The sequence below is a fragment of the Sus scrofa genome, chromosome 5, assembly GCF_054392235.1.
Source record: "Sus scrofa isolate SSC_HxYL_T2T_F1_AM1 chromosome 5, Sscrofa_HxYL_maternal_Yorkshire_Landrace_v2.0, whole genome shotgun sequence".
NCBI classification, from domain to species: Eukaryota; Metazoa; Chordata; class Mammalia; order Artiodactyla; family Suidae; genus Sus; species Sus scrofa.
In genome coordinates, this window is record NC_139387.1 from 79459011 (window position 1) to 79474835 (window position 15825).

Below are 15825 nucleotides of genomic sequence, written 5' to 3' on the forward strand. Positions count from 1 at the left end.
TATTCATTCTTAATTCCTTCAGTATTTTCACTATCTCCTTTTTGAACTCACTGTCTGTTAGTCTGCAGAGGTCTGTTTCATTGTGTGTTGCTTCAGGTGAATTCTGCTGTTCTTTTAACGAGGAATGTGGTTCCTGAGCTTATTCATTTTGCTTATATTTTTCTTATTCTATGAGTTTAGGGAAACCAACTGCTATAGTCTTGGAGGGCTATTTCTACGCAAGAGCATCCCTTTGTATTTTGTGGGCAGTTACTATTTTTTTTTTGGCATGGGAGTTTGGATATCTGCTGTCTCTTTCCTCAGTGTGAATAGGCTGTTATCCCCTTGATATGATGCATGTGTTTCCAGGGAGAAGGAGGCAATGGGCAGGGCTAGTAGTCAGTGACTAGTTGCTGGGATCTTGACAGTAAGCAATCTACTTATTGCTTCTCACAAACATATTAGGTGATGGACATAAGAAATTTGGTGTGATCCTTAATGTTCTACAGGATGCTTAGGTCACATTTAGAATGTTGTGTTTGATTCTATGATGCTACTTCCAGAGGAACAAGTTAGTGATGGTGTGTATATTTCTATGGAAGAGGGATATTGGCCAGAACATGAAGAGGTCTGGAAACCATGCCATGAGGAGCAATTCAAGAGAACCTGGGATCTGTTTTATAAAAAGAAGAAGAAAAATGTCTTTATATTTAAAGTTCTGTCATGTGGAAGACTAGAATTAATTGTTAATGAATTCTCTGCTCTTATCATCTCAACACACAGTTGTTTCTCTGAATTTTAGATATTTCCTCAGAATATACATTTATAAGTTAAATTATTGAGTATAACCATGCTTAAGTTCATGAGCTATACTACAAAATTACACTGAAGAAATGTAGAATGTTTTTATTCCCACTACCAGTATATGAGTATCTCTTCTATCATATATTTACTCAGTATTTAGTACTTTGTTTTTAAATATTCACCAAATTGATAGGTTAAAAAAAGTGAGAAAATCATCAGGCTCATTGTAGAAAATTTACTATTTTCTTTTTTGCCTTTCCTTAGTTTTACTCTTTTTTTTTTTTTTTTCTTTTCTTTTTTTGGCCGCCCACATGACATGCAGAATTTCCCAGGTCCTGCCAGGTATGGGACCTGCACCACTGCAGTAACTAGAGCCACAGTAGTGACAATGCTGGATCCTTAACCCACTGAGCCACAAGGGAACTCCTGTAGCTTTACTCTTGCTGTTCTTATTTCACATATAAACCTCTGGGTTTTTATGAGGCAAAGTGAAAATTTTCCTTAGAGAAGAATCAAAGACTTACATTTCTGGGATGCCAAAGCACAAGCTGCTTCTCTTTTGCTGCAAGGAACTTTGTCACACTCCTGGCTCTTTTGAGTCCTGCCAGATGATCTATGGATTGGGTTAGAGTCTCTAATATCACACTAAGTAGTTGTGCCAGAGCCAGAGAGCTTTTAAATGTCCATTTTCATTATCAAACATGTCTTTTGACCTGCATTTTTTCAGTTAGAATTCCCGAGTGGGTAATTCTTTCTGGGTAGTTTCAAACACTTCGGTTTTAGTTAGAAATGGAGGATCCTAAATATTCTGATTGTATTAAAACCTTAAGGATATAACAGGTGGGGTACATTATCTGGAATTATTTTTTAAATAATCTGTTTTTTCAGTCCAGAGGTCCTTCTGGGTCTCTCTGAAGATGATCAGAGAACTAGTCAGTGTGGTCTGAAGCAGAACACCACAAGGAATTGTTGCTAGGCAACTAAAACATTGTGAATATTGGCCTTGAGATTCCGTGAGGCTTGCTTCTCTTTTCCTCCAAAGAGTAGTCAGGAAATTTTTATTCTGAGCCTTATAGAATCATGGATTTTGCAAATAGCCTATGTACGACGGTTCATCGCTGGTTGTTAAAATAAGATCTTCTCAGGAGTTCCCTTTGTGACTCAGTGGTAATAAACCCAACTAGTATCCATGAGGATGTAGATTTGATCCCTGGCCCCACTCAGTGGGTTAAGGTTCTGGCATTGCCTTGAGCTGTGGTATAGATCTTGGATCCCAAGTTGTTATGGCTGTGGTGTAGGCCGGCAGCTGCAGCTCTGATTCAACCCATAGCCTGGGAACTTCCTTATGTTGCAGGTCCGGCCCTAAAAAGACCAAAAACAAAACAAAACAAAATGCACATTTTTTTTTTTTTACTAAAGTATAGTTGGTTTACATACTATCCTCCATCATGTTCTGTCCCAAGTGATTGGACACAGTTTCCTGTGTTAGGCACTATGACCTCATTGCCCATACACTCTAAATGCAATAGTTTGCATCTACCAACCCCAAACTACCCATCCATCTCACTCCCTACCCCCTCCCCCTTAACAATCACAGTCTGTTCTCTATAAGTCTGTTTCTGCAACATTGACCAATATCCAGTTAAGTAAATTAATTTTCCTCTTCAACAAGTTCATTAATTTACAAATCAATAAAAATATCAGAGGGATATCATGTAGTTTTTGTCTTTTCCTGACTTACTTCACTTGGTATGAGAGTCTCTAATTCCATTCGTGTTGCTGCAAATGGCATTATTTTGTTCTTTTTTACGGCTGTGTAATATTCCGTTGTGTATATGTACCACATCTTCTAATCCATTCATCCTATCGATGGACATTTAGGTTATTTCCACGTCTTGGCTATTGTGAATAGTTCTGCAATGAATAAAGGGGTGCAGATATCTTTTTGAGTTGTAGTTTTGTTCTGGATATATGCCCAGGAGTGAGATTGCTGGATCACATGGTAGTTCTATATTTAGTTTTCTGAGGAATCTCCATACTGTTTTCCATAGTGGTTGTACCAGTTTACATTCCCACTAACAGTATGGGAAGATTCCTCAAGGAGGTCTTTTAACCTGAGTATTAAAGTACAAAGTATGTCTCCTGCTGTATGCCCCTTTACTTGAAATTTACACTTAGAAGTAAAACCAAAATTTAAATACCTATTGTTATTTGTATTTAATATTAATACATAATTTTAGTTTTCTATGAAGAAAACTACTCTATAAAGAGTAGCGTTTACAGTTAAAATCCAATTTTAATACTGAGATTATCTGTAAAAAGTGCCCTCACGCAGAACTGACCCAGTTAAAACTCAAAAACTTGAGACCCCCAGTCCCGATTCCTGGCACTTGCCTCTATTGTGCCAAGTACTCTTGTCTCTTTCTGACTCCGGAAATAACAAACAGGTTGCAAGGAAGTTGGCTGAAGTGAGGGGACATAAAGTCCCTCTGTTCCTGACTCTTGTCCTTTTGGCTTGGGGCATGAATCTCTTTCCAAGGCAAAGGTGCCCTTTCCTTCTAACCTGTCTGCGTGGGTGGGTTTTGAAAAAATAGTGTCCAACAGTTCCTATCAGGGCTGATGGGGTTGCAGAAGATGGCATGAGGTACCCAGATATAGGGACAATTAGGGCTTAGAATAGAACAAATACAAATGTGTACTAGAAGTAAAACTCAGTAGCAGTGGAGGAGAGATATCAGAAAGGACCAAGTCACAGCTAAAGAGAGTAGGAGAGGGCTTACGAGGATGGAGATGGGGTCTAACCTCTGCTTTAGACAAGGCAAGATAACTCCTGAGCTGAATACAGGCATAAGAGCCACAGAACATGGATATTTTGTGGTGGGGCAAGGTAAGCGGGTGCCTACTTTTCTACCAGCAGCCTGCCTGATTCAGGGTTGAAGGAGACAATGAAGTAATTGCTGTACACAAGCCTGTGCTTCTTGTGCTGAAACATTCTAAGTAAGCACCACTTTTATATTTTTATTCTTTGTATTTTTTACAAATAATTTATTATGTACTTCTATTTGCAAAACATCATAGTAGGTATACCAGGTCCTGAATAAGAAATAAAAGAAACAGGAGTTCCCTTTGGGATGCAGTGGAAACGAATCCAACTAGTATCCATGAGGACGTGAATTCAATCCCTGGCCTTGCTCAGCAGATTAAGGATCATGTGTTGCTGTGAGCTGTGTAGGTCACAGACGTGGCTTGGATCCCAAATTGCTGTGCCTATGGCATGGCTGGCAGTTGTAGTCCAATTAGACCCCCAGCCCGGGAGTTTCCATATGTCATGGGTATGTCCCTAAAAAAAGAAAAAAAAAAGTGGAAAAAAATGAAATAAAAGAAACATTTATATGTCTATAAATGATAACTAGGAACAAGCTAGGGGGACTTAGGATTATGATTATGAATGTGATCTTGTGTGGACATGGCCAGTCTTGAGGTTCCAGTTGTAAGGTGATGATATGGGCTGTCTAGCTCAAGATCGGAACTGGAAAAAGAAGTTAGAGAACAGACTTTCAAATCCTGTTCTCCTGATGTGGTATGCTCAAAATCCTGCCTCAATCTGGGGAAACGAAAGGCAGGCCAGGTACAAAGACACTCTAAATTCTTGATACATTTTTCTAAAATGTTTGATATTTGTCATTTCTTGCTAAATTAGTCCTGGTACTTATATAAATGGTTTTATTATGCATACTATAAATATATACCAAAAACATGTTTGTTTGCTTATTACGGCTGCACCCTCGGCATATGGAGGTTACCAGGCTAGGGGTCGAATCCAAGCTGTAGCTGCTGGTCTACGCCACAGCCACAGCAACAGCAGATCTGACCCTGGTCTGCAACCTACACCACAGCTCACAGCAGCGCCGGATCCTTAACCCACTGAGCAAGGCCAGGAATGGAACCTGCATCCTTATGGATGCTAGTCAGATTCGTTTCCACTGAGCCACAACAGAAATGCTAAATTTTTTTTTTTTCTTTTTTTTTTTTTTTTTTTTTTTAGGGCTGCACCTGCAGCATACGGAAGTTCCCAGGCTAGGGGTCTAATCAGAGCTGCAGCTGCCAACCTACACCACAGCCACAGCAGCTCAGGATCTGAGCTGCGTCTGCAACTTACACCACAGCTCATGGCAACGCTGGATCCTTACCCCACTGAGCGAGGCCAGGGATTGAACCCTTGTCCTCATGGATTCTAGTTGGATTCATTTCCACTGCACCACAACGGGAGTGCCCATGTTTGTTTTAGATACTTATCTTCTCATAGGTACTGATGTTAGTGTGTATTAACAAAAGTTATCATAGTTGGTTTTGCTCTACAAGAAGTTTTCACACCTTTGGGCCATCCTTGTAGAGAATATTATTAACTTATAGATATCAAATTCCTTCCTTAATCATTCAGAAGGTACATTCTGGACGTCCATCGTCTTGACATCCACTTCCTGTTTCCCCTTGTGAGAGAATTGTTTGCACCACTGGGCCAAGGGTTTCCCACTGAGGTCTGTGTTCTCATGGTAGTAATTTCAAGGCTCCTATCCTTCTTCCTTTCTACATCTCAGACTTCATGTAGTCGTAGGCCCCACTCCTCATTTGAAATCCAAAACCTACGCTAAAACAGTCCCCAAGACAAGAAAATGACATTTTTTTCTTTATCTCTCACCATTCTTCCAAATATTTTCTACAGTCAAGTACGAATTTCTGCTTTTTGAACATATCCCTGATCATCGGTTTTGAGATATTTGATATTGGATTCTCATACAGGCTCAAAATCAGTCTATCAGCTGCAGTTTTTACTGCACATCCATCTGGCTCTTCCTGCTGTGGCCCAGTCTTCACCTGCCCCTACTTGTTGACTGCCCAGCTGCTTGGAAAAGCCCCAGTGTAACCTTTACCATCAATGAGAACACCATGCCCTTGCCAAGAGGGATCCTTCAGAATGGTTCCAACATTTCTATTCTTCAGGCATTTAAATGATTCTGGAGTTTTACAGATTAAGAAGCAAGGGAGAGGATCTTTGAGCCTTCTATTACATTTTTTACTTGGAATCTCCAAACTCACAAACTTACAAATATTTCCATCAGCTTCTGTCTTTAAATCTTTGTATTAATCCCTAGAGCTGTCATAACACATAACTACAAATTTAGTGATTTAAAGCAACAGAAGTCCAAATCAAGGTGTTGGCAAGGCTGCACATTATCCATGGATCCTAGAGAACAACTAATTCCTTGCCTCTTCTGACTTCCAGTGGTTCCAAATATTCTTTGGCTCACAGCCACATCCCTTCAGTTTCTGCCTTTGTAGTCATATTTCACTTCCTCTTCTATATGGCTTTTTTCTATGTTTCCCTTATAAGGACACTTGTCATTGGATTTAGGGACCATCTAGATAGTCCACGATGATTTTATCCCAAGGTCCTTGACTTAATTACAGTTTTATTAAAATAGTTTCTAAGACCCTTTTCCCAAAAAAGGTCACATTCATAAGTTCTGGTGATTAGAATGTAGACATATATTTTGAAGGGGTCACCATTCAGCTGACTACAACCACGCCTTCTAAGGAGGCTCAAAATCATTGAAAGGTATCTAATGAGGAAACATCTACCCAATGTCATAACAGCCAGTTCTGTTTGCCTTGTCTCCCTGAAGAGTTCTTCACAAATCAAAATTTCATCTCTCCTCTTTCAGTTACCAAAAATAAGTTCCTATGTTTACAAAGTAAGACAGACAAATTCAGATTTGGTGTAAGGGAGCAATGGAGGAGATAGGAAATAAAGAGGCAGAATTAAAACAGAGGAGAAGGAATAAGCCAAACTTTTAATCAGAAAGTCAAATATGTATGTCAAATATTTAAAACAGATCCTTAAGAAAATAAAAGATTAGATGGCAATATCCATGTCTAAGAGAATATAGCCACACATGCCACACATGCCAATGTGAATGAAGTATGGGGTAGTCTGGGTATGGTATGAATTGGACCAAAAGTAGAAACTGAACACTGGGATGCTTAGTATTTTTTGTGGGGATGGGTACAACATCTTACAGAACTACTTATTCATAAGCTGCTATGCCAGATAAAAATTCCCCAAGTAATAAAATAATGAGTCATACACAAGCCTAAGCAAACACATTTTCCAAATAAGTGATATACAGGTATTTACAAGCACATGTATGTGTAGCTTAATTATTAAAAACACATGTGAAAATATTTTAAGAGCGCTTAGAATAATGTATAGTCCTACCTTGGTTGTATGTGTTATCATACCTCAGTTAAACAAGTAATTTTGAATCATATCCTACCCCTAAGTTATAATTTTCCCATTAGTATCTAGTACCATAAAACTGAGAAATTCCTAATATATCTGAATGAATTATTATTATAACATTTATTATCACTACCATAAATGATTTGGGTAGAAATCTAAAAAGCCAACTCCAAAAGCATCTAAACACATAGGTACCCTAGTAATAAATCTACTCATACACTACATCAGTGGCAGTCCACAAAAATTTTACCTGCCCAAGGTGTACCCTTGCCTCAGGAAATCTTTCTGGATTCTGTCTTTAGAACAGAGCTCCTTGCTGTTCAGGGTGTAGCCAGCGGACTAGCAGAGGCATGAGCTGGGAGCTGGTTAGAAGTGTAGCATCTCAGTCCTCCCACCCTAGACTTAGGAAATAAATGATACCTATGCATATCTCTCTAACTTATTTATTAAGGACCTCCCCTCTCACTCCCTTGAACTGAATATTTTCTCATAGCTAGTTTTTATTTTTATTATAAATCAATGGAATATGTGCTCTTTTCTCAAAACACTAATATAAAAATTGGGAACTCTAAAAAGTGATGTTGTTTTGTAGATAGGTTCATTTGTGCCATATTTTAGATTCAACATGTAAGTGATAACATAGACACAGACTCAGAGACATAGAGAACAGACTTGTGGTTGCCAAGGGGGATGGGGGAGGAAGTAGGGTGGATAAGGACTATGCGGTTGGTAGATGCAAACTATTACATTTAGAATGGATGAGCAATGAGGTCCTACTGTACAGCACAGGGGAACTATATCCAATTTCTTGGGCTAGAACATGATGGAAGATAGTATGAGAAAAAGAATGTGTATATATATGATTGGGTCATTATGCTGTATAGCATAAATTAACAACACTGTAAATTAACTATACACTAGTAAAAAAATTACAAAGTGATGTTCAGCTAATAATCTCTATTTAATATTTATTTTATATAGATCCCCCAATTATTGAAGGAAACATGGAAGCAGCAAGAGCAGTGGATTTAATTCCATGGATGGAATATGAATTTCGTGTGGTAGCAACCAATACATTGGGTATAGGAGAGCCCAGTATACCATCAAACAAAATTAAAACAGATGGTGCTGGTACGTAGAAGAAACTTTGCAGCATGTAAAACATTTGTAAATTCAGTGATACTTTAATATATAATTGAACGTATTTGGAAATAATTCTCTGAGGTAAGTAATGTATCTAAAAAATTTGTGTATATGTATTTCACACGTGTGCATTCTGTGTCAAGATGTAAAAACAAAGGGGTAGTATGAAGCTTTAGGACATTTTAAATAATTAATGGGAAAGAGCCACTGCATAATCCACTTGACACCTGCCGAGACCGGCTCAGCAGGTTAGGGCTAAAGAATGGGTGCTGTGAAACTTAAGGAAAAAGTTAACATAAAACAAGACACAGAGACATTTATCTTAATTAATGGTGGGAACCAGGAACCCGGGGACTCAAGGTCTCAGGGACCAAGAGCGCCACCTCAAGAAACCACACTGCTTTTGTTGTGCTCTTTAGGATTATGTCAAATGAGGAGGGGGTAATAGGTGCAGGATATAGGCTTTTTTAATTATTTTAAAAGTCTCATAGCCAGTAGCTGATTAAGCTTTTATTCTGACCTTTAGGCATTTAACAATCATTAGCATTGAGGAAGCTTGGCATCAGCTATCTATGCATAGCATCTAGAGAATCACCATTGTGCTTCTGCAGACTGCGTGCCTATCTGCCGCGACCCTGCATGCCTAGGTGTGCACCTCAGTTCTTCTTGCTAATGCATATCCTACTAAGGACCCCTCATAAACCCCTTGGGGCCATGAGGCTTATCTTCCTCTTATTCTTTAGAGGACATATCATGCTGTGCAAATGGCGTGTCTATCTGCACACGTCCGGTGTGCCTAGACCAACATATTATGTCCTCATTCAGCTGACGACATGAATAACTTATGCCTTTAAGTCTTTGTTCTTAAGCTTAAGTCATATACCAGCACTGCGACTGTTTTCCAAGCAGGAAGATGGGGTAAAGTAAAGCAGGACAAGATGGAGTTTTCAGCATAGAAAACAGAAGCAAAGAGGCTAAGAAAATATTGTAGAAACATGTCTTGCTGACAACACCAAGTAAATGAAGCTGGTGTTTAGCAAATAAACCTTAATGTAAATCGTGAATGTTAACCAGGCAGGGAAGTGATTTAACAGGTTCCGTGATTTAGAAGGCTCACAATGTTTTTGTGTCTCTCAAGACATTTATAAGCGTCGTGGGGATGGAGGGGATGGATGGAAGAATAGGATGAGCAGGGCGTGGAGAGAAAGTGATGAGGACTCTCAGACCTTCACTACCTGGGCAGTAGAGCATCTCAGAAATAACTATAGTGTTTTATTTTAATGTTAGATGTCACTCTAAATATGCTGTTTTATCACACCTCAACCTTGGCTATTCTTCCAATTTAGGTTCACTTTGGTTTGGGTTTGGTTTGGTTTGGTTTGGTTTGGTTTTTGGCCATACCAGCGGCATGTGGAAGTTCCTGGGCCAAGGATTGAACCTGTGCCACTGCAATGACAACCCCAGATCTTTAACCCGTTGCACCACCCAGGAACTCCTAGGTTCACATTTTTTATGCTAAATACCAACTCCATTTTAATAGCCTTTAGTACATGAAGTACTCTGCTTTGTTTTCTTTCTCCCTGGTATTTCTAGGCAAAAATAGTGTTCTGATTCCAATAATAAGTCTTCTTTATTATTCCCTGTGAAAAAGAAAATGTTTTGCAGACTCTCTGGGTTTGTTTATTTTTACTATGCCTTGCCAACCTTCAGTGCTTTATTTGGGGGAAAATATTTTAAATAGAAGACAGACCACCATTAAAATTCTGCTGTGATATCTTAATATTACTTATCCACATTTCTGGCTATCTCAATGCCTTGGCCTGACTTCTAAATAGAATTATGAATTATACTGTCTTTAGTTGTTAAAGCCAAATTATCCATAGAGACTACCATCCATAAACTGTCCCTTAAAGTTTCACGTAGTTTCCTGTAACTTACCAGATAAAACTAATGATTCTGTAATAGAGGAGGAAATAACACTAAAATACTGATCTGTGCCGGGTATTTTCACACACATTTCGGTTAATCCTCATAATAATATTTTGAGGTAGATATTACAATCCAATGCTCATTGATAGACAGTAGGCTCAGAGACACTAAATAGTTTACCTAAGTTAGTACAACTACTTGCAAGATTCAGAATTCAAATTCAGAGCTGTCTGACAACTCTTCTCATATACTGAACTTTCTCTTTTAAAACGTGGTTTCTCAATTAGGACTCTAAAAGCACAAAGACTCATATGAACTTTTATTAGTGTTCTAGTAGAAGCTCACATTTTATTCTCAATTATGAAACTAGATATGGCCTCAACACTATTATTTTTGTTTTAGTATATCCACTTTTGAAATGAATGCCGTTGTTCCTTTTCTGTACCTCACAAAAATCTTATTAGGATATGCAGGTAATATAAGCTGCAGCTTTAGAAACACAGATACCATAGAGCCAGGATCCTTGTGTTTTGTTTTATTTCTTAGCGCCTCCTATGTTTGTAATAGGGCTTCTGGGTAATGGGACTGAACACAGTTGCCCTTTCTTGAAAGACAAACATGAAAAAGGAACTAGGACATTTTCTGACTGGTGATTTCAACCGCATAATTCATGCTGAGAGATCATCAAGTTGCTTTGATTTAACAGGTATTCTCAAATCTAATATTTTTGTAAGGTTGTTACTTTCAACCAACAACTTTTGGCATCACCTCTCACATTGTGTTTGCTCAATGGTATTTTGTTAAGGAACTAATTCTCTCTCTAGGGTGCTTGAACAATAACTTCTCTTAAAAGCCTTTAGAGCCAAAACAAACAAACACATGAAGTAATAACAGTCTTATTCACAATGTAAGATACAGCCCCATATATAGAGATAAAATGAGATGACTCATTCCTTTCAGCTGTGAAAAGAATAAACCCTATAACCTCTAATACATTTGTTAACCTTTCATAGGAAAATATTTTAGGATCCTTTATTAATCAGCTTTTATGGTTATCATCATTTATGCACTTGCTGTATGTTATCAGAGAGCATGCTAAGCTCTATACTTGGCATTGCTCCTTTTTATTCCCACAATAACTTTATGAAATTGGTGTTATTGTTCCTAATTTTACAAAGAAGTCAAGATGATACCCAATTAATGTGAAACAAAGCTGGATTCAAATCCAGGGTTTGTAATCCTGAAAGCTTTGGGGTTTTTTGTTCGTTTGTTGCTTTTTAGGGCCACGCCTGCAGCATATGGAAGTTTCCAGGCTAGGGGTCGAATCCAAGCTACTGCTGCTGGCCTATGCTACAGCTACAGCAACACAGGATCTGAGCTGTGTCTGTGACCTACACCACAGCTCACGGCAATGCCAGATTCTTAACCCACTGCGCAAGGCCAGGGATTGAACCCTCATCCTCATGGATCCTGGTCAGGTTCATTTACCACTGAGCCACGAAGGGAATGCCTGAAAGCTTTGTTTCTAAACCACTTTCTCGGAGGTCTTTGTGAGGTAATGAAGTTCCAGGACACTGATCCTGCAAAGGAATCCTGATTCTATAATTTACAAGCTCTGTGATTAGAGGCATATTACTTAACCTCTCTGAGCCTGAGTTTTCTCATCTCTAAGTGGAAATTATTTCTTATGAGAAATTTTTATGACTACAAACATGAAAGGAAAGCAATTAGTTCTACCTAGTGCATAATATTTGCTGAAGAAAAAATTTTATTATGTTATTAATGATCATTTTAAACTTTAATATGCTTATAAGAAAATATTGTCTACGCTGACACTGATCACTTCATTTGGCAATATATTTCCATTTTTATAAGCATAATAGAGGATTATATAATTTCTTATGATTTTAATGATCTTAAAGGAATAATTTTATATATTTAATAAAATAAAATCCAACAGATTTTCTCTTTAACTGCTGTTTTTCCTTTCATCCTGTTTTTTAAAAATTGAATATTCATAAAATTGGACATTTACATTTTTTTATCCTTACAAAAAAATAAAAATACTTTCTAAAACAGGGAGATGTTTGTCTTGTCATGTACCATTATAGCAACTCTCTAAGAGATGCCAGCATATGTCATGTGGGATAAAGGCTGGTTCCCAATTGATGGAAAGGTTACTCCTGTTCCTCATTATGCTGATTGAAAGACACAACATTATCTAGTGCAGCACATGCCCTTATCTGTCCAATTACTTCATGTTAAGATTGCCATGCACAGTTGGGTATATTCTTTGGTTTCAGAAAAGTACATTATAAAATGGATGGTCCCAAGTGAAGAATTAGAAGATACATTTGTAACTCAATGTAACCCATTTAATTTTGACTGTAAGAAAGAGATAAAAGCATCCTTCAAAGTGATGTGTCATTGTAAAGACATATCCCATAGCTAATAGCTCTGCAGGTGCAGTTGGTGAGTTGATACCCTAAAATGGTGCATTCAGGTTTGTTTTGACAGCTTTGCCATTTTTTGCCAGATCAACCTAAGAAGGAAAAAAAAAAATAACATAACACTGGAGTCAACATTTTCCAGTGTGTAGAGCTTTAATTTCATGTCTGTTCTGCTCTTTCAGTATCTTTTTTTAATTTATTAGATATGTTTGATAAAAGAGAAGAATGGTGCTAAAAACATATTTTATAGCTGTTAAGGTGCTATGTTAAAGTTAGTAGCTGTCACTAATAATAAAATAGACACTTTTTTTTTAATAAAGCAGAGAGTATAGATTTTTAAGCCATATGGAGGCCAGGGTTAAAGTTGCAACTAAAACACACTCGGTCAGTGCTCTTGAAAATGTGAGGTCACCAAACAAAAACATAAAACAAGAACAACAACAAAAAAGGAATTCCCTCTTGGAACAACCGGTTAAAAATCTGGCACTGTCACTGCAGTTGCCCAGGTTGCTGCTATGGCACAGATTCGATCTCTGGCCTGGGAACTTCTGTGTGCATGGGCAAAAAAAAAGTGAGGTCACAAAAGACGAGGAAAGACTGAAGATCCGTTAGGGTCTGGAGGAGACTAAGACATGTCAACTAAATAGCTTGTGGTGTGCTGGGCTGTGTGCAAAACCAGAAAAAGGACATTAGTAGAAAAACTGGCCCAATCCAAATGAAATCCACAGTTTACATTATTGAGCCACTGTTAACTTCTCAGTTGTCATCACTGTACTTGGTTATGTTTGATGTTAACTCAGGTGGAGGCTGAGTCAAGGATAAATTCTACGACTTTTGTTAACTGTCTCTGAGACTAAAAGTAATTCAAACTTAAGCCAAAAAAAAAAAAAAAAAAAGTTTCAGCTTCTCTATATATGAGCAGTGTAACCTGGACAGGTTAAATAACTTCTTTTGGGACTCATTTGCCTTTATTATAAAAAGAGGATAATACTACTCTTCTGTACACTTATATCAAAGTACTGATCTGAGTATCTGATTAGATGCAATATATAAAAATCATTTCTGAGTTCTAGTTGAGTCTTTCAATAAGCTGTGTTTTTTAACTTATTCTTTCACTTATCCAGCAACATTTTATTGAAGATTTTTAACACATTGGGGATATTTAACACATTGAATTAAAACCAGTTGTACATATTTAGTTTCTTCTACATTAATGAGAGCATCTCTAGAACTAGAATCAAATTTTATTCATATTTGGTTTTTTGGGGGGTGGGGGAAGTGGGGCAGCACCTGTGGTATAAGGAAGTTCCCAGCCTAGGAGTTGAATCAGACCTGGAGCTGCCAGCCTAAGCCACAGCAGTGCAGGATCTGAGCCTCGTCTTTGAGCTACACTACAGCTCGAAGCAACACTGGATCCTAAGCCAACTAATTGGGGCCAAGGATCAAACCAGCATCCTCATGATTACTGGTCTTTTTGTTCATTTCTGCTGAGTCACAATGGAAACTCACTTATTCATAGTCTTAACTTTAGTACTTAACACAGTACCACGTCCATTACTGGTGCTCAGAATTATTTGTAGGAAAAAAAGGGAGGACCTAGAAGGAAGATGATGTTTCTGGCAACTGTTAAGTTAATAGAGGAAAATGAAAAGTAGTGATCAGAGCTGTAGTGATGTCTGCATTTTAAAATTTAGGAAGAATCCTCTACCAAATATAATTTGTTTTGTTTCAAACAAGGTTAACATATGCATTAGATATTTTTGTTTTTAATACACTGGGAAAGATAAACTAGAAAATGCTAACTCTTTCTACTTAATTTAAACAAATAATTCATAATTGGTTTGGGTTCTTTGTAATAAATTTACTATGCATTATGATTATTTCAGTTGGTAACATTCTTTTCTGTCCATCAAAACATTTCCTAAGACAATGTATTTTTAGATTATCAGTCCATTGAGCAGTTAACAGATTTAATCTGCTCCACTCGTTTAAATTTCCTTTTTGGTAACACCCAAATTAATAAACAAACTACAATTTTGGCCTGAGAAGACCTTAAGACATTAATATATTTTGTGAACTATCTTAGACTCTATCTTTTTTTTACCTAGAAAGAAAATCATTTTAACCTAATAGATGCATTAAGAGCACTAGCAATCATCAGGGCAGCAAATCAGAAGAGTCATGAAGAACTACTCTCATTTGAACATCCAAATATTGTACAGATCATTTGCTTCTATGAATGGCTTTTCAGAAAGAAAATATAGTTATAGGCAGAATAAAAGCAGATGCAGGCTATAATCCCTTTGGTTATCTAGAGAATTGCTCACAACATTTTGAATCTCTTATTAAAAAATTTGTTTTTAAATCACAGTGAAATTCTGATGAAAATTAAAATGAGAAGCTACATTCGTGGTAATTTTACTTCTGTAAAAATGGCTATATAAATTTCAGGATTTGTCACAAGGCACTTTGTACATTGTTAAATAAAAAGCTAAAGCCCCTAAAGGAACTTATATGCTAATTATTTAAGTATTCAAATGTAAAAGTAAAATTGGCTACATTAGTTTCTTTTCATAGGAAAGAATAATCAGGGCATTGGCTTGATTTTCTTTTAAAATATTTTTAAGATCTACAACAGAAATATAGAAGCCCTCTTATCAACATCATTATGAAATCTCAAACTGGAATCATGGCAAAAAGGACAATTTTAAAAACTTCACTATGTTTAAGTGTTTAATTCATGATTAATTGAGTAATTTTTTATTTTTCCTAAATATTTGTTTAAATTGTCTTTAATGATTTATTGTGACGAGAAAGCCTAGTTTGCTCACTGTCAGATGCCCTGGGGCCTAAAGTTAAATAAGCTTCCTTGTGCTTAGAGTGATTTACTTCCCTGAAATGAATCACTATTTGGCTAAGCCCTCCAGCTCCTGAACAGTTCGACACAAATACAGAGCAGCTTGGTGCTCAGATTCATGTCAGATATGTAGGTTATATGTCCGTTCCACAAGTGAAAGACTGTCTCTTAAGAGCTAAAGCTGCACCTGAACATTCATAGCTAAATGAAGGAAACTAAGTCAATTATTAATCCAAGTAGCATATAAAACACCCTATTAAAAGATACAGGCGTTCCCGTCGTGGTGCAGTGGTTAACGAATCCGACTAGGAACCATGAGGTTGCGGGTTCGGTCCCTGCCCTTGCTCAGTGGGTTAAGGATC

At 37.4% G+C, this 15825-nt stretch overlaps 1 protein-coding gene across 3 annotated transcripts in view; it reads left to right on the plus strand.

The window, feature by feature from the left end:
- CNTN1 (contactin 1) overlaps window positions 1-15825 on the plus strand; it is a 327378-nt gene that overhangs the window by 265462 nt on the left and 46091 nt on the right. For all 3 annotated transcript variants that reach the window (XM_003355617.6, XM_013997945.3, XM_021092536.2), the window contains one exon: window positions 8066-8215. In XM_003355617.6, coding sequence (XP_003355665.3) covers window positions 8066-8215 — 150 coding nt within the window. The remainder of the gene's footprint in view (window positions 1-8065; window positions 8216-15825) is intronic.